This window comes from Cibotium barometz, chromosome 7 (assembly GCF_041138505.1).
Source record: "Cibotium barometz isolate CiBa-2024 chromosome 7, ASM4113850v1, whole genome shotgun sequence".
Taxonomy (NCBI): Eukaryota; Viridiplantae; Streptophyta; class Polypodiopsida; order Cyatheales; family Cibotiaceae; genus Cibotium; species Cibotium barometz.
The window spans coordinates 4,482,267-4,500,931 of NC_141052.1; the positions used below are offsets into that span (position 1 = coordinate 4,482,267).

At 42.5% G+C, this 18,665-nt stretch overlaps 1 protein-coding gene across 5 annotated transcripts; it reads right to left on the reverse strand.

Moving 5' to 3' along the window:
- Positions 1-458: 458 nt before the first annotated feature.
- LOC147636602 (uncharacterized) lies at positions 459-11,467 on the reverse strand. Of its 5 annotated transcripts, XM_086800044.1 has the most exons (3): positions 11,286-11,467; positions 2,761-4,578; positions 459-2,664 (listed from the first exon to the last, which is right to left on the reverse strand). In XM_086800044.1, exons 2-3 carry the CDS (start codon positions 4,565-4,567, stop codon positions 701-703), a joined length of 3,771 nt encoding a protein of 1,256 aa, XP_086656170.1. In that variant the 5' UTR covers positions 4,568-4,578; positions 11,286-11,467; the 3' UTR covers positions 459-700. The 5 variants fall into 5 exon arrangements, with proteins under 5 accessions (XP_086656170.1, XP_086656166.1, XP_086656168.1 ...); XM_086800040.1 differs by having other exon boundaries at positions 459-4,578; XM_086800042.1 differs by lacking the exon at positions 11,286-11,467 and adding an exon at positions 5,112-5,509 and having other exon boundaries at positions 459-4,578.
- Between the last annotated feature and the right edge of the window lie 7,198 nt (positions 11,468-18,665).

Sequence of the window (18,665 nt, forward strand, 5' to 3'; positions counted from 1 at the left end):
GCCAAGGCTAAAATAGCCATGTAACCTATTTTTGAAGCTATAAAATCTATAAATACTCAAGCAAAGATGCTTTTGGCACACTTGGGGAGGCAGTTGGGATCCAATCTGGTGTTCCTCTCTCGCGTCTTAAATTTTTGTTCGACATGCTTCTCAAGGTCTGCGCTTTTCCTGTCTCGATCTCATAGCAAGGGATAGTTGCCTAAATGGATAGTTGCCAAAATCTTAAGGAAGGCATCTTATAACGCAGCAAGGGAACCATTTAAAGATGATTTATAATCGCAAGTAGATTAACAAACTTCAAGATCATGTTCCTACCATGAGAACAACGTGCTTTCTCACTAATTAAAGATGCTTGTGTTCTCCTAATAGAGGAAAGCCTGTTATCATTCCGCTTTCGGATACTGTCTCTTCACAATTAGTTTGCCATAAGAGCGACAGAGAGAGAGAGGTTCAAATACAGGACAATCAGACACTGTTGCCTGCATTCTTTTCTATACATATCATGTTTCAAGGAGAAGATTACTCTTTATAAACATCGTGGATCAGACACAGGATTTAACCTGCTGATCTGATAATATCCTTAGAAGAGAAATGTACAAAATGCATACACAGACGACAGCCATGAAAACATGTACGTACATGTTGTTAAAAATAGCCATCATTCTGAATTGCCGCGCGAAACAGCACATTGAGGTGGTGTCTACCGCCATACTGGTTGCTTTAACTCGGCTCCTTGCATACCCCAGCATCCCTCTTGCTCTCTGCGTTTCAACACGGCAGCCACATCCACATCTTGATGCCTTGCTTTTGTCTGCTCATTCAGACCAGCTGATATGGACATCTGCCTCCTTTCATCCTTGGCAGTGGCATCACCTACTTCTGGACCAGCGTTTAAGTCCAAATTTGGACGCCAAATGCTACCACTACCTTGCTGTATGGCATCTGCCGAAATGCCCATCATGTATGGGGTCTTGATATGCGATGGCATCAGAGCTTCGACAGTACTTGGCAATGGAGGAGGAGGAGAATCTGTTAGTGACGACACTAGAGGCGTATCTTCAAAGGATGCAGAGAAACCCTGAATTGATGCAGGAGAGATGCTGAAAGGAAACCCTCCATAAGAACATGCTGCAGTTGATGGTAGGGGGGTGTATGCCATCCCAGAAGATAGAATACCACCTGGGCCTTGCATGTAGATGTTGTACTGAAAGGGACAGTCACGAAACCCTGGGTTTACCCAGGGATCAGCACCACCCAAGGGATAAGCCACATCAGAGTCTGACGATGCAAAAGCTGACAGGGTTACGGGTGTGAGAGAGACGATAGGTTGTGAAGGCATTCCATTTCCCACACCTGTGATTTTGTTGGTCCCAGCAGTCAAGGGACTCTGCATTCCAAACTCCGTGTTGCCTAACCCAACTGGTAATACTGCCTCATCTTTGTCTTGTGATGTCGGTCCGTTATTCAGATCAAAATCTAGTCTACTGCTTCTACTCTGCACCACTTTGCTCTCTAGAGCTGAGAGTTGCCCCCCTTCATCAGCCCGGTTCAGATCCCAAACTGGTCTCATAAGAGGCTTACAAGCACTATCTAATGTGCCTGAACTAACAGATGCTGAAATTGGCGTCTGCTTTCCTACCACTGTTATACCCCGCAAGCCTGGTTTCAAAGCCATATCTCCATTTCCCATCTTGTAATCATCTTCGAAGTTTGAGTCAGCTGCAATATTCAAGTCAAAATCTAGCACTGGCTTGTTGGCAAGCGGGTGATGCTCTGGCCCATTAATGTTAGATCTCTCAAGGCTGCGGCGAGGCTGCGTAGGGCGGAATGCACTCGTGGCTGCAGAACCCTTCCAACCAAGCTCTCCTGTTGGCCGGCACGAGATTGCTGGTGGGGTAAAGGGTCCTTTTGTGACTGAGACAACGGCGATGGGAGCTGTAGGCCCAGCAACACTGGAAGCCAAAGTGGGCTTGGCGCTAGTAGAGACAGGCATGGACATTATGCAATCTTGCACAGGCCCCTCTTCACAACTAAGCCTTTCATTCAAGTCAAAAACCAGCCTTTCTGTCTCTACTCTTATTTTAGTAGCAACCATTTCAAATCCGGGGGCCTTTGGTATTTGTTCATTGATCGTGACTACCACATCTGCACTGCAGAGTACTTGTTTCACATCATGGTATGGGGAAGAGACGGTTCCATGTGCCATTGAAGGAAGCTGCCTTGAGCAAGCCTTCTTACCTTCCTCTAATGCTGGTGCGTTTGCAGGCTTATTTGCACCTACAGCACCACCACTTTGAGCTGAAGTTCTATCAGAGGATTCCCTTTCTAACGAGTCCCCATGGCAATTCACCATTTCTTGTTCAACCTCCATTGCAACTTGTCTGGCTACTTCCAAAGGATCATCTCCAAAAGACCTTGATGGCGATGTTGACTCCTTCACGGCTATCTTTAGAGCCGCATTTCCCTGTTTACGCTCATCCATAGCCACAGTCGTGAACTTTCTTTCAACTCTCTCCACCAACCCAATAACACTGCTTTCCCCAACTGCTTCAGCTACTGCTGCAAGTTGTGAAAACAAAATCTTCTCTTCTTCACCTGAGGCCTGCAGCTTACCATGTTCATCATTAGAGCCATTTGTTGTAGACGCTCTCTTTCTGCTTGCATCTGTACTGACAAAAGTCGAGAGTAGACTGGTATCAGAAGTAGTATCTACAGGACTAAGTGCATCTACACAAACAGGCCGAGTTTTTATACTCTCACCCATAAGAATGTCCTGCTGTATGCTAGTCTCAGAAGGAGACGATACAGTGCTGGAGTTGCGATCAAACTGCTCCCTGTCTGTAGGCATTCCAGCGACTACTGCTTGCAAGGAAAGCTGCATATGGTCAGAAGCCTTGCCCTGATGTATTGTGCTGATTTCTGGTGGTACATTGTTATCTTGAGTGATGGTAGTCGCTCTGTATACTGAAGAGCTCTTATCAGACAGAGATTCCAGGGCTTTCACGTCATTCATGGAACTCTCACTAGCTGCAATGTTGGCCAGCAAATTGATGCCAACATTGGCAAGTTCAGGATACGAGGTGTAGCCACCCAGAGTCTCTGGGTGATTATGGTTCTTGCCACATCTTAATCCCTCTTTAATATTTTCTACAGATGTTGCATTCAATTTTGTTCTACTTGCAGCAACATAATTATCTGAGCTTTCTGGAGATGAGCTACAGCTCGGTGGGGTACAGGCATCAACCGCAGAGGGTCCACTGACGGCAAGTAGAGGGTTTCTTCCACACGAAATGGCTCCACCTTCCACATGATCCTTTATGCCCACAACTGAGCCAGACAAAGTAATGGAAGAAACACTCGTGTTCTTTTTGTGGGTGTTTTTCCCGTGGCTGATTGCTCCAGCACCCTTATTAGCTCTCAAATAGGAGCGAGATCCTGACACACTTCCATCATTATAAGGAAAATCTACAGAACAATTGACTTTCCCTTCTTCATTGCCCAGAGTGTAAGCATGCGTTGCACTTGGCCGCTGCAGACCAGGGCCTGTTGCCTGTCGAAAGCCAGCATTGCATGACTTAGCAGGAAAATCAGCAGTGGAGGGAGCTCTAGTTTGGTTATCTACAGAACAGAGTGAAGGAGAAGAGGAGGGTATGGCAAAAGAGGATGCTTTGCTATGGCTGTCAGGAGATGAGCAGAGTGAAGCAACAGAGGCATACTTCCCTCTTCCTGTGCACGAGGATTCTCCTTGTGCTGCAAGCTCAAAAGAACTCGCCTTGTGTGCTTTCACAGTACCCGTCTCTGAATCTTGCTGCTGCAAACAAAGGCTCTGGTCCAATGAATTATGTCGGGCGTTATTTCCGACAGACTGCTTCATCTCTGCATCCACTCGTTTCTTCCACATGTCAACCAGCTTCCTGGCTCTCCTCTGAATGTCTGGATGCCTGTGACTGCGCAAATTGTTCACTGATTTGCCCACAGTACAGCTCTTCAAAGCCACCAGATCCACAGGCAGCCTCTCAAGGGCCCCGAGAAGAGCAAGAAGCAAATCTTCACAAGCTTTCTCGCCTTCCCCAGAGCTATCATTGTCTGTAGGCGGTTTACCCCTGCATGCCTCTTGAAGCCATCGATCTAACAAAGGCAATCCCCCAAGCTTGACAAATTTGGTCAAGCAATCAAGCTCTGTTGTAGCAGTGACAACTCTAGCAAGCATTGTTCTGCTCACTGTCAGATCCACTGGCTTTCGCATACAATCGTTCCAATCATGTTGCATTATGTACACAAGCCTATCAACAGAGGCAGCACTGCTTAAGCCCCCATCTTTTCCAACCAGGCTGGACGCGTCTGGCTTCCACGCATGGCCCCTCTCAACAGTGCTTCGGCAGCAGTTATCTGGACGTTGTTGCTTCACTGGATCAGAGGCTAGTTCCCTTCGTTCTCTTTTCTTCGACCTGCCTGACGGTATGCGTGCATTGTGTGAAGGGTCCCCACCAGACCTCAGCTGTTGAGATGTAGCAGACCCTGGGACTTGCTGCCCTGAAGGTGGTCCTGTTTCTGCAGGAGCTTGCATCTTGCTGTTTTCTGCAAAAAGGCAATGTAAGGAAAGTTTAGAGACGAATATAACTGAAAAACAAAGATGGACACCACATTATCTCATCTAAAAATCTAGAAGGACTAAGTGTCTCTAATCAGACATGCTATATGCTTCTAACACTGCCTGAACATAGATATGCATGTCTACAATTGTTTAAGGACTAGATTAGGATAAATCTAAAAGACATTCGGTTTTTTACCAAGGAAATCATTTTTACAGGACTAGATTAGGACTAATATAATAACCATTAGGCTGTTTACTGAGCAAATACGTTCTCCAAATACAAGGATCGCCTAAGCAAATTTACAAAAGCTTAGTTAGATTCACAGTCATAGAGTGGTTAGACCCAAGCGTATGCTTGGAGATCACCTTCCTATGGCCATGACGAAGGTCTCGTGCATGCCTATCATGAAGGCATCATGCATATGTATGCAAAAACTCTGGCTCTTCACAGGCCCAAAAAAGATGAAGGCTTCTGATCTACATAAGATGGGAAGTATTGTTCGGAGATCCACCTTACCCCTCAGATATCCTTCCGCCTCTCTGCAGCAAGTAAAGAGCTGGATCAGAGGATTTGAAAATAAGCCATTTTGTGAGTGAACCTGTGCAAGGGAGGAAGAAGTTCAACGGGAGAGAACTAGCTATGCAGAAGAAGCTGTGTGTGTGCAAGGTATGCAGCAGAAGCTTTCTATATCCTTGAGAAGGGAAAGGAGGAGGTGATGGGAGTCTGCAGAGGGCGTGAACGTCAAGTCCAGGACGTAACTGATGTGAAGATTTGCACTGAGAAAGAGGGACTCGGGAGAAGTTTTTCCCTAACGCAGCCTGCAGGCCTACTTGGGGGTGTCGCCGTTGAATGTCACGTGTGTGTGTGCGCACTGCGCGCGCTGTGTGTGTTTTGGAACCGCAACGGCCCCCAATCAGTGCTTAAATTTGAAGCCCGTTTTGGGCTTCAATGGCTGTGCAGGGCTTCAAATGAAGCCCTGCAATATTCTAAAGGCTTCAACCATGAAGCCCAATTTTTCATGCAAGGCTTCAAATTGAAGCCCTCCTAAATCACCAAGGCTTCAAAAAAATATAGTATATAAATTATAATATATATACTATATAGTATATATATATAATACAGTGTAAATATATATCTTTACATACATATATATATATATATAGTATTATAGTATTATATACTGTATTATAGTATATATATTATAGTGTTATAGTTTTTAGAGAGAGAGAGAGATTATGAATCCCAAAATTTTGTATCTATACAGGATTAAGGGAGAGTGGCCTTCCCTCCACGTGGGCAAAGGAGGGGGGCCTATTTCAAAATGGCCACTCCTCCTTAAAGCGTGAGGAAATCTCACATCTTCCAAAGCAATTTTGAATTTGAATCTAAGAAGATCTCATCTCACATCTTTCAATGAAATCTTTGTATACATGCTTACATACCTATAGATACACACACTTATATATATTATGTATGTATGTGTATCTATAGGTATGTAAGCATGTATATATAAATAGTGTACATGTGTGTGTGTGTGTGTGTGTGAGAGAGAGAGAGAGAGAGAGATTACATGAAAGATGCATTTATTTGAGAGTGAGTACACTTCACCACTCCTCCCTACCATTAAAATTTAATCTAAAATTTAATTAATTAAAATTATATATATGTGTAAATCTATTTAAGTGTGTGTGTGTGTGTGAGAGAGAGAGAGAGAGAGAGTTTCTATGTGAGAGAGTGTGCGTGAAGAGAGAGAGTGTATGTGTGTGTGTGCATGAGAGAGAGAGTGCGTGAAGAGAGAGAGAGTGTGTGTGTGTGTGCATGAGAGTTTCTATGTGAGAGAGTGTGCGTGAAGAGAGAGAGAGAGAGAGTGTGTGTGTGTGTGTGTGTGTGTGAGAGAGAGAGAGAGAGAGAGGCTGAGAATTTCTATGTAGGAGATAGTTTGTGTGGGAGGAGATAGTGTGTGTTTTCATTAGTGTATGTGCGGTGTGTACATGTGTGTGTGTGTGTGTGTGTGTGTGAGAGAGAGAGAGAGAGAGAGACGACAGATAATTTCTACGTAGGAGATAGTTTGTGTGGGAGGAAGAGTGTGCGTTTAGATTAGTGTATGTGCAGTATGTACATGTGTGTGTGTGTGTGTGTGTGTGTGTGTGTGAGAGAGAGAGAGAGAGAGAGTATATGCATGCATGTGTGTACATCTGCATCTATGTGTAGAATGTGCTTGAGAGAGAGAGTGAGATGGGGCAGACCTAGAGAGAGAGAGAGAGAGATGTAATGAGGGAGGGTGAAAAGAGAGAGAAAGAGAATAAAAAGCATCTTTTAATAAAATATAAATTAAATAGAAAACATATATGTATATGTGTGTATGTGTGTGTGTTTTTATTTACATTTATATATACATACATACATATGTATGTATATATATATACATATATATGTTTGTGTGTGTGTGTGTGTGTGTTTAGATGTGTGTATGATCTATCTATATATTTAAAAGTGACCACAACTTATCATCCATCTCCGCACATTAAAATTTATTCAAAATTAATTAAATTATGTCGATGTTTGTATTTATATTTTTAAATACATGTATATATGTATAAGTATATGTGTCTATATATAGGTTTATGTATCTAAAACATAATATTGTAGGGAAAAATAGTATTTTTAGAGATAAAATGCGCGTGCTTTTGAGAAAAAAACAAAATATTTGATCATTTAAAAATTTTCCTAGAAAATGAAACGCTGTTTTTCTTTTAACAATTATGCCTCAACAGGATCGAAAATAGTTAATTACGACGAAAGACTCTCTTTTTTTTAAGGCATTTAAAGAAAAAACATGCATATATAAATAGTGTGCATGTGCATGTGCATATAGGCAGTAGTAGCCATTAGGGTTTTTGAGTGTTCAAATTTATAGGCAAGCATTAGGCCATTAGGGTTTTATATCTTAACCATGGACATTAGGTATGAAAACCCTAATATAATGATTAGCTAAATGAATTTTTATTTATTTCTACACCTATATGTTTTATACATTTTCACCTATAAGTATTGGCCATATGACTTTTTGATTTATGTCTTTACCTATATGGTTATGCATGTAAAAAGACTTATTAAAAAGAGTTGTCTAACGATAAAAATCTCATAACATCAACTATTTACATGAGATAATTAACAAAATGGACATTGAGTCATATGTTTATGGTTGTAGTCAGTCACCCACCCTAACCTAATCACAAGGGATAAAAAATAGTTGTTTAAGGATGGCATCATGGGGCTAAGAAGGATCATCCTTGGTGCACACCATTTATAAGAGACAATGTCCAAGTGTACAAATGTTAAAGTAAAGTCTTTGATGGTAGTCGTTTGTGAGGACCATAGATGTGAGTCGTTTTGGTAGTCATTTTGTAAGAGCACAAAATAAAAAAGGTTGCACTAGCCGTTGAATGGTTTGCTACTCCACAATGGTGGAGTATAGATAACTTTATGGTCTATTACGATTATAGGTGGATGTATGAGTTGAGTTGACAAGATAATTGTATGGTCTATTATGATTATAGGTGGTCTATTACGATTATAGGTGGATGTATGAATTGAGTGTGTGTGTGTGTGTGTGTGTGAGAGAGAGAGAGAGAGAGAGAGAGATTACATGAAAGATGCATTTATTTGAGAGTGAGCACACCTTACCACTCATCCCTACCATTAAAATTTAATCTAAAATTTAATTAATTAAAATTATATATATGTGTGTAAATCTATTTAAGTGTGTGTGTGTGTGTGTGTGTGTGTGTGTGTGAGAGAGAGAGAGAGAGAGAGAGAGAGAGTTTCTATGTGAGAGAGTGTGCGCGAAGAGAGAGAGAGAGAGAGAGAGTGTGTGTGTGTGTGTGTGCATGAGAGAGAGAGAGAGAGAGAGAGAGAGAGAGGCTGAGAATTTCTATGTAGGAGAGAGTGTGTGTGGGAGGAGATAGTGTGTGTTTTCATTAGTGTATGTGCGGTGTGTACATGTGTGTGTGTGTGTGTGTGAGAGAGAGAGAGATAGAGGCGACAGATAATTTCTATGTAGGAGATAGTTTGTGTGGGAGGAGAGAGTGTGCGTTTAGATTAGTGTATGTGCAGTGTGTACATGTGTGTGTGTGTGTGAGAGAGAGAGAGAGAGAGAGTGGGAGGAGAGAGTGTGCATTTAGATTAGTGTATGTGCGGTGTGTACATGTGTGTGTGTGTGTGTGTGTGTGTGTGAGAGAGAGAGAGAGAGAGCGTATATGCATGCATGTGCGTACATCTGCATCTGTGTAGAATGTGCTTGAGAGAGAGAGAGAGAGAGAGAGATGTAACGAGGGAGGGTGAAAAGAGAGAGAAAGAGAATAAAAAGTATCTTTTAATAAAATATAAATTAAATAGAAAACATATATGTATATGTGTGTATACATGTGTGTGTGTTTTTATTTACATTTATATATACATACATACATATGTATGTATATATATATAGATATTTATGTTTGTGTGTGTGTGTGTGTGTGTGTTTAGATGTGTGTATGATATATCTATCTATATATTTAAAAGTATCACCCATCTCCGCACATTAAAATTTCATCAAAATTAATTAAATTATGTTGATGTTTATATTTATATTTTTAAATACATGTATATATGTATAAGTATATGTGTCTATGTATAGGCTTATGTATCTAAAACATAATATTGTATATACTATATATTTACATATGTGTATGTGTGCGAGAGAGAGAGAGAGAGAGAGAGAGAGAGATTGAAAGAGAGAGAGAGAGAGAGAGAGAGAGCGCTTCTATGTGTGGGAGAGTGTAAGAAGAGAGAGGGAGTGTGTGCATGTGTGTGTGTGTGTGTGAGAGAGAGAGAGAGAGAGAGAGAGCAGGTGTGTATATGTGTGTGCATGTGAGAAGAGAGAGAGAGAGTTTCAACATTTGAGAGTGTGTGTACGTGGCAGAGAGAGGGAGAGGGTCATGTGCATGTGCATGTGTGTGTGTGTGTGAGAGAGAGAGAGAGAGAGAGCACAACTTATCACCCATCTCCGCACATTAAAATTTAATCAAAATTAATTAAATTATGTCGATGTTTATATTTATATTTTTAAATACATGTATATATGTATAAGTATATGTGTCTATGTATAGGCTTATGTATCTAAAACATAATATTGTATATACTATATATTTACATATGTGTATGTGTGCGAGAGAGAGAGAGAGAGAGAGAGAGAGAGAGAGAGAGATTGAAAGAGAGAGAGAGAGAGAGAGAGAGAGAGAGAGAGAGCGCTTCTATGTGTGGGAGAGTGTAAGAAGAGAGAGGGAGTGTGTGCATGTGTGTGTGTGTGTGTGTGTGTGAGAGAGAGAGAGAGAGAGCAGGTGTGTATATGTGTGTGCATGTGAGAAGAGAGAGAGAGAGAGAGTTTCAACATTTGAGAGTGTGTGTACGTGGCAGAGAGAGGGAGAGGGTCATGTGCATGTGCATGTGTGTGTGTGTGTGAGAGAGAGAGAGAGAGAGAGAGAGAGCACAACTTATCACCCATCTCCGCACATTAAAATTTAATCAAAATTAATTAAATTATGTCGATGTTTGTATTTATATTTTTAAATACATGTATATATGTATAAGTATATGTGTCTATGTATAGGTTTATGTATCTCAAACATAATATTGTATATACTATATATTTACATATGTGTAAGTGTGCGTGAGAAAGAGAGAGAGAGAGAGAGATTGAAAGAGAGAGAGAGAGAGAGAGAGAGAGAGAGAGAGCGCTTCTATGTGTGGGAGAGTGTAAGAAGAGAGAGGGAGTGTGTGCATGTGTGTGTGTGTGTGTGTGTGTGTGAGAGAGAGAGAGAGAGAGAGAGAGCAGGTGTGTATATGTGTGTGCATGTGAGAGAGAGAGAGAGAGAGTTTCAACATTTGAGAGTGTGTGTACGTGACAGAGAGAGGGAGAGGGCATGTGTGTGTGTGTGAGAGAGAGAGAGAGAGAGAGAGATGGTTGTAGAGAGGGAATAGTTCTTTTCTGGAACCTTGGTCGGCCGCAGCAACGCGCGGGTGCAATACTAGTAAGGTTGCAATTTGAAGCCCATTTGTGGACTCCAAAGCTTCATTTTTTTTTTCCATGAAGCCTTACATTAGGCATCAAATTTAAGGCCTGCCCCCAATGGAACCAACCCCTTTGAAAAACCAGGTAAATGAAAATCACATGATGGCATGAGGTAACTCAGGTTGCAGCTTGAGCCTTGAATTGAGAGCTACCTACAGCCTCTCATGGGCAATCCCATAATTCCCGTTATCCCACCATGAAAGAGCCGCATCTCTGGAGTCTGGCCTTGGTTGCAACTTGCAATGCAGCCTGCAGGCTGCGCACTGGGCCCTTTGTTTTTCGTCACCTCCCTCGAGTCCCACTGACTCCTTGAATGGCACTTGATGGCGAGAGTTGATACCATTGAGATTGGAATTTGGGACTTGGAAATTGGAATTTGGGGACGGGTCTTGTAAGTTGCAGTCACCAGTGGCCGTGGGACTTGTTTCGGGGCTCCTCTCGTGAGCCCCGAAGGGCCCAGCACGATTGCCAATCGAACTAGATTTAAGAACATATTATGGGGAAAGGGCGACACAACTACAAGATGCAAACTCGGACACGCCAAACAATGTAGCCTTTTACTGAGAAGGGTGGTGTACCTAAATAACAGCGTGCAGAGGCGAGCAGAGGCCTGAGACGGGGACCAGAGTCCAGGGAGGGAGGGCGGCCCCAAATTTAAATAGTGCCACTGCCATCAAGATCGAACGTGCTTCTGCTTCAGCCTTCAATGGCTCCCTCTCTCGCAAACAGGGGAACTTGGAAGCGAAAATATACAAAGTTGCAAACGGAGCCGGCAACGGGCCCCGCCAGCGGCCAGCAGTTCCCACCGGGCGACCAGGCGGAAACCTCCTCCTGGCTCCTGAGTCCTGAGTACGGTCAGCATTGAGCGAATGGAAGGGGTTTTTCAGTTCCAGTGCTGGCCCACCGGACACTTGGGGGGGGGGCGTCGGCCCTCGGGAGTGACGGGACGAGTTTTAAGTATGCGATAATGGGACCCAGCCCCATCGACCCGGCCCTGTCGTAGTACCAACTGCCGTACCGTCGGAATCCGATTACCCGACTTCCAGTTTCACTCTTTTTACTGTCGCCTGTCACATTCTGTCTCTTACGATCAACAGAGACTCAGAATTTTCAGAACTTCAAAACCTCCAGAGTCAGTCACATCATACATGACTCCACACACTTTCGCAATCCTGATGGCGCCGCCCGTTGCGGGGTGGACGCTGGAGCCTAGGCCCACTGCGCACCACGGCACTACCGTGGGACCTGCAGCCCGTTCTCTGTAAGATCCATCCCGTGGGCTGTGGACCTCGTCCGTGGTGCACCACCTGGCACCTATCGCCTACGGTCCAGACTCTAGGAGTCTAGACTCACTCTGACTCCTAGCAAGAACGACACATACACTGACTGTATATGTTAATAATGGTACTCTCTCTTTCAAAGTTGTAACCAGTGTTCGAAAAAAACCCGAGTATAGAGTAATTTGCACTTGCAGATTTTTAAAATTACCTTCAAATTTGAAACTCAAGGGTACAAAAACCTGCATATTTTGAGGGGTTGTAGAACAAAAACCTTCAAAATTTGAAAATTTTCTTTATAAATAATTTCACAATTTTTAGATGAAGGTTTTTTACTTTTTGGGAAAATAGTTTTTTTCGAACACTGGTTGTAACTCGTAGTCGCCGTCACCCTACCCCTCCCTATTCACACAGTGCTCAGAAGAAACAGATATGATATCATGTGCACAACATGGACCAATGGTCGAACCGGCCTCTAGGTGAGCTTTATGCCCGATATACCAACTAAAACCCAGAGGACCCAACTTCAGATACTAGTGCTCATAAGTCTCAGTTGCGATAATAGATACATAATGTGAAACGGAAAGGAAGGAGTATTCGTGATTATGTACAAGAGATAAAGAAGTATGCAGATGCATTGGCAACCATCAATGCCCCCATGCCTGATGATGATTTGGTAGACATTACCTTGCGTGGTCTTGGCAAGGAGTACAAGTCTTTTGATACATCTATCTCTGTTTGGAGTATAGGTTTACCAGATTTTGATGAGTTAGTTTCACTCTTGCTTGTTGAGGAAATCAAACTGAGTGACTCTTTTCATGATGCATCTAATAGCCATGATGATAATAGCAGGAATCAGGCTTTCTATTCACAAAGGGGATTTAGAGGCAGAGGGAGATTTGCATCACGAGGTCGTGATAATGGTTGTGGATGGCAGGATAGGTCACCACAATAGAATTTTCAGTCTACATATGGTGCCAGAGGTGGTCGTGGATATACACCTCAAAGAGGTAGAGGTAATCCTCATGGTAGAGGACGTTGGCAAGGCCAACAAACATCTATGCAAAATGTGGAATGCCATTACTGTGGGAAGTTTGGTCATATGGCACGTGATTGTTACCGCAAATAAAATGATTTGAGAGGGGGTAGAGCACAACATGGTGGACATTATGCACAAGGTGGTGAAAATTTTACATCAAGAAGTAATGATGGCAATGCAAATCACTAGTTTTCCATGAAACATGTCGTGGGATCTATGATGACGTGACAAATGGTGACAGTGATGACATGGTATATGGACTCTAGAGCATCAAACCATATGACTTGTCATGGCAAATGGTTTGAACATATGAAGCCAATGGATATGAAAGGCTATGTGAAAACAGGTGATGATTCCTAACATGCTATCACTCATGTTGGAAGTGTACCATTGGTGATGCACAATGGTGAAACAAAGTCTATGGCAAATGTCTTGTATGTGCCTTCTATCACAAAAAGTTTGGCCTCAGTTGGTCAAATGGTGGAACACGATTTACAGGTTCGTTTCAACGAGCATAGTTGCTTCATTGAGGATTTCAAAAATGGATGTAGAGTCATTGCCAAAGGCAAGAAAGAAGGTAGGTTATTTAAGTTGGATGCTAGGATTCCTGAGTTGAAATCAGCCATGTTCTCTAAAAGCCAAAATGTGGTACAGGACATTGACATGTGGCATAAAAGGATTGGACATGTGAACATACAAAGGTTAAAGAACATGCAGGCAAGAGGCATTGTTAGTGGGCTTCCTAGATTCAAGTATGATGGGAATATGCATGTCTGTGATGCTTGCCAGTTTGGAAAGCAAGCAAGGTTGCCATTTCCTAAAGAAGGCAACATGAGTAGCAGGCGACTTGAGATAGTTCATAGTGATGTATGGGGTCCTGCACAAAACCCATCCATTAAAGGCAGCTTGTATTATGTGACATTCATTGATGATTTCAGTAGAATGACTTGGATTTACTTTCTTAGAGAGAAAAGTGAAGTGTTGGGAAAGTTTACGGACTTCAAAGCTTTTGTAGAGAAGCAATATGGCTCTTGGATAAAATGTTTGAGGACAGATGGAGGTGGTGAATACACCTCACATGCTTTTGAAAATTTCTTGAGAAAGCATGGCATAAGAAGGCAGTTAACTTGCACGTATACACCTCAGCAAAATGGTGTTGCTGAGAGAAAAAATAGAGTCATTTGTGATGTGGCCAGGGCGCTGCTCAATGAAAAGAGCATGCCAGATTATTATTGGGCAGAAGCGTGTGCCACAGTGGTGTATGTACTTAATAAGACACCCACAACAGCTACATGGAAGTATGCCAGAGATGCTATTTACAGGTTTTAGGCCAGACATTGGACACCTCAAAGTGTTTAGTAGCATAGCTTATGTGCATGTGCCAGACGAGAGAAGGAGGAAGCTGGATCCTAAGATAGAAAAGTGCATTTTTGTTGGGTATGCACAGGATCGCAAGGCATATAAATGTTACAATCCACAAACTAGGCAAGTGGTTATCTCACGAGATGTGGTGTTTGATGAACTTGCTAGTTGGTACAAGGCAAAGGATGAGGGTGTCATTGATTCCGTTGATGCTGATGTTCATGTGAACTTGCCACAAGTAAGTTCTATTTCTATGTCTGGGCTAGCAAAGTCTGAGAGTAGCACTATACGTCCATGGTCAAGATGCTTAAGACATGAGAGTGTGAGCACTGGGAGTAGTGCTTGGATAAAGGGAAAAAGAAGGTTGAAGGAATTGGCATTACAGGTTATGAGATGTTAAGTTCAAAAAGTTTGGATGAGGAACTTGGCATACCAGTTTTACGCACACCAGGTGCAAGGCAGGATAGATATGTGCCTCCACATGCTAGAGTGATAGGTGTTCAGAGTGATCCGCATGCATTGCGGAGATCCCAAAGGGTCAGGTATCCAGTTGACAGGTTGACATATCGTGACTTTGCTATGCATTACGCATATATGACCTCTTTGGTGAAGCATGTGGAACCTACATATGCTATACAGAAGCTATTGGGAAGTATGTATGGGAGAAGGCAATGGATGTTGAGATGGACGCATTGGTTCATAATGAAACTTGGGATTTTGTTGCCTTACCACAAGGCAAAAATGTCATTGGTTTTGCAAATGGGTTTATAAGGTGAAATGCAAATCAGATGGTTCCATTGAGCACCATAAAGCGTGGTTGGTAGCTAAGGGTTATGCACAAACCCAAGGCTTGGACTATGATAAAACATTTAGTCCAGTTGCAAACATGGGAACAGTGAGAGTAGTCATTGCTTGGCTGCAGCAAATGGTTGGGAAATGCATCAAATGGATGTAAAAAATGCATTTCTAAATGGTGATTTACAAGAGGAAGTTTATATGGCACAGCCAGAAGGATATGTACACCCGAGGTACCCCTCATGTATGCAGACTAAAGAAAGCATTATATGGTTTGAAGCAAGCACCTCGTGCTTGGAGTGATAAGATAAGCCGATATCTTATCTCCCTTGGATTTCAGGTTTCTTCAGCAGATTCTTCACTCTATGTGAAGAAAACAGATCATAGGATTGTCTTACTTGTCATCTATGTGGATGACTTGATTGTCACAGGAGATCAGATGTTATGCATGTCAAGAAGGCATTGAGTGGGCAGTTTGATATGAAAGACTTGGGTGAATTGAGATATTTTCTTGGGATTGAAGTGATCAAAGACCATGTAGGGACATGGTTAGTGCAACGCCAATATGCATTGGATATGTTGGCAAAATATGGGATGACAGGGTGTAAGCCAATGAGTACACCTTTGGAGCGAAATGTGAAGCTGCGGGGGGCTGATTTTGGTGAAGAGTTGGATGATCCATCTATGTATAGAAAGATGGTTGGCAGTCTTATTTACATGACTATCAGACGCCCGGATCTCAGTTATGCTATGGGGCTAGTAAGCCAGTTTATGCAAAGCCCCAGAAAACCTCATTTGGATGCAGTGAGATGCATTATGCGCTATATAAAGACCACTGCACATTATGGTCTTGTTTATGAGCATGGTAAAGGCTTGGATGTACATGGCTACACAGACACACATTGGACAGGTAGCTCGTATGACAAGAGGTCTACTAGTGGTTATGCCTTTACATTTGGAAGTGCAGTGGTGAGTTGGAGCAGCAAGAAGCAACCTACTGTTGCTTTATCTAGTACAGAGGCTGAATACAGGGGTGCAACCATTGCTACATGTGAAAGAGTATGGTTAAAGAGTCTCTTAGCTGGTTTGGGTGAGCCTATTGATGGCAAGGTTGTCATTCATTGTGACAACATGAGCAGCATACAATTGGCCAAGAATCCAATTTTTTATGCGTGGACCAAACATATAGAGGTCCACTATCATTTTGTCAGAGAGAAAGTGTTGGATGGTACAGTGGATTTACAGTGGATTTGCAATATGTGAAGACTGAAGAGCAAGTGGCCGACATCTTTACAAAGCCACTTAACAGGGAGAAGTTTGAGTACTTCCGTACTATGTTGGGAGTACATGGGATGAGCTTGAGGAGGAGTGTTGAGAGCTTTGATAGCCCAAGCTCATCTACATCATCTATGGCAGTACATCATGAGCTTGAGAGGGGCTGTTGAGATTCAAGCTTGATGTCAGCTTGTGTCAGTTGCACTATGTGCTGGCATGTTAGGTAGTAACATGTGTGAGACATAAATGATCGCGTCCAGCTGGTCATAGTGTGTGGACATTAGCTAGGGTTAGCAGTGTGTGGACACAACACATGTAGTGTGTTGTAGATTATGGATTATGGCTTTATGCATTGTGTGAGAAGGGAGATGGCTTCCCTCTATGGTTAGGGTTTGATAATACATTAGGGTTTGCTCCTGTGTGTGTGTCTCCTCTCCCTCTACCTGTTTTTCATCACTCCTCCTCCTTCTCCTTCTGTCTTTTCTTCTTCTTCTTCTCTCTCTTCTTTCTCTTCTTCGCTCTCTTCTCCTTCTCTTTCATCTTCTTCTTCTCATTAGGAACTCAATGGAGTCTTCTTGGGCCCTTTAATTTGGACGTTTAGTGAAATGCTTAAAATGCTAATCCATCTTTGACCAAGCCTAGAGGCCTAGTCCTAAAAGCATATATTTGATTTTTCACAAAAACAAAAAAAAAATTAAAAAAAGGAGATATTCCTAGATCTGGCCACCTAGGTGACTTTAAAGCTTTGTAATGGGCTGTCAGTCAGTAATCATAGCCTGCAGCAACCTTTTCGAACTCCAAACATTCCAAAAATTCGTCACTTTCTTCTCTCCTTTTTTGTGTGTACACCAGATCTCTTTCTCTCTCTAAATCTTCTCTCTAAAATGCCCTGCACTTCTTCTCCATGGAAAAAAGCGTCTTTCTCCACTCCAAAAGCCATAGCTAACAGATCTGTACTCCTAAATGAGCCTTCTCTCTCCAAACCCACAGTAGTAGCCATGGCTTGCAGGGAAGAAGCTTACCATGAGCATTCTCTCTACAGTACTTGGTCCTCTCTCCATAGCTAGCAGGTCTGTACTCCTAAATGAGCCTTCTCTCTCCAAACCCACAGTAGTAGCCATGGCTTGCAAGGAAGAAGCTTACCAGGAGCATTCTTTCTAAAATACTTGGTTCTCTCTCCAAACCCACAGTAGTAGCACAGAAGAACCTTTTCATGAAGTATTCTCTCTCTATATTGCTTAGCAGCCATAGCTTGCACTAAAGAAGCTTCCCATGATGCATTGTCTCCTTTGCATTTTTGTCTCACCATTGCCAACCCTCTCTATGTTTCTTTGGCTCCCTTTCTGGCTTCTTTCTCTATCCACAATGCAGCTCTAGAGAAGCAACCCTCATCTCCATTCTTCCCATTATTTTTTGATACCATATCCTGCTCCTTCCACTCCTATTCAACCCAAGCTTACAAGCCTACTTTCTTGTAGATGGCACTACAAGACATCACCAATAAGCCTTCTAAGATCCGCCTTCAGGTTGATTTGGAGACAGAATACGCAACCCTACGCAGTAGGCATGTTGCACCCAATATTTCATACGATCAGCTTCGAATGCAAGGAGCAAAGGCCATTGATCTTTGGATTGATGGAAATCTTTATCCACCAGATCCAATATCTGGTGCCCCTCCACCATTCAAAAGCATTACAAGTTTTCTTATGTTTGTTGGTGATGGTTTCAATGGGCTTCTTGGCTATTGTAGGAGATTACACATGTTGTGGCTAGATGAGGCAGCTGAAAAGAGGCAAACACAATTTGTCTTCGACCAGCTTCAAGCGGCATCGACTAAGCAGATCAATGGTTTGATGCAAAGGATTAAAGAGCTCTCAGAGGAGCTTGAGGTGCAGAAGAATAATCTAGCGGATCGTGTGCGTACAATAAATCAATTTACCGATAATTATGTTCGTCTTCAACACTCCACTCGTAATCTTCGGCGTCGTGTTCACCATTTCACTCATCTTCCCATGGGATATCACGCAAGGCAAAGAAAACGTAAAGCTGTTGGGTTGCTTTCAAAGACAACAGGCGCATGCAAGAGGCGTAAACAAACAACCATGTAAAATTTTTTGTAGGAATTATAGCAGCTTTGAGAAGCAATTAATGAATAAAGCATCTCTCATGGTTGACCATTGTGATTGTAGGGCTTGTGCAACAGCTATACT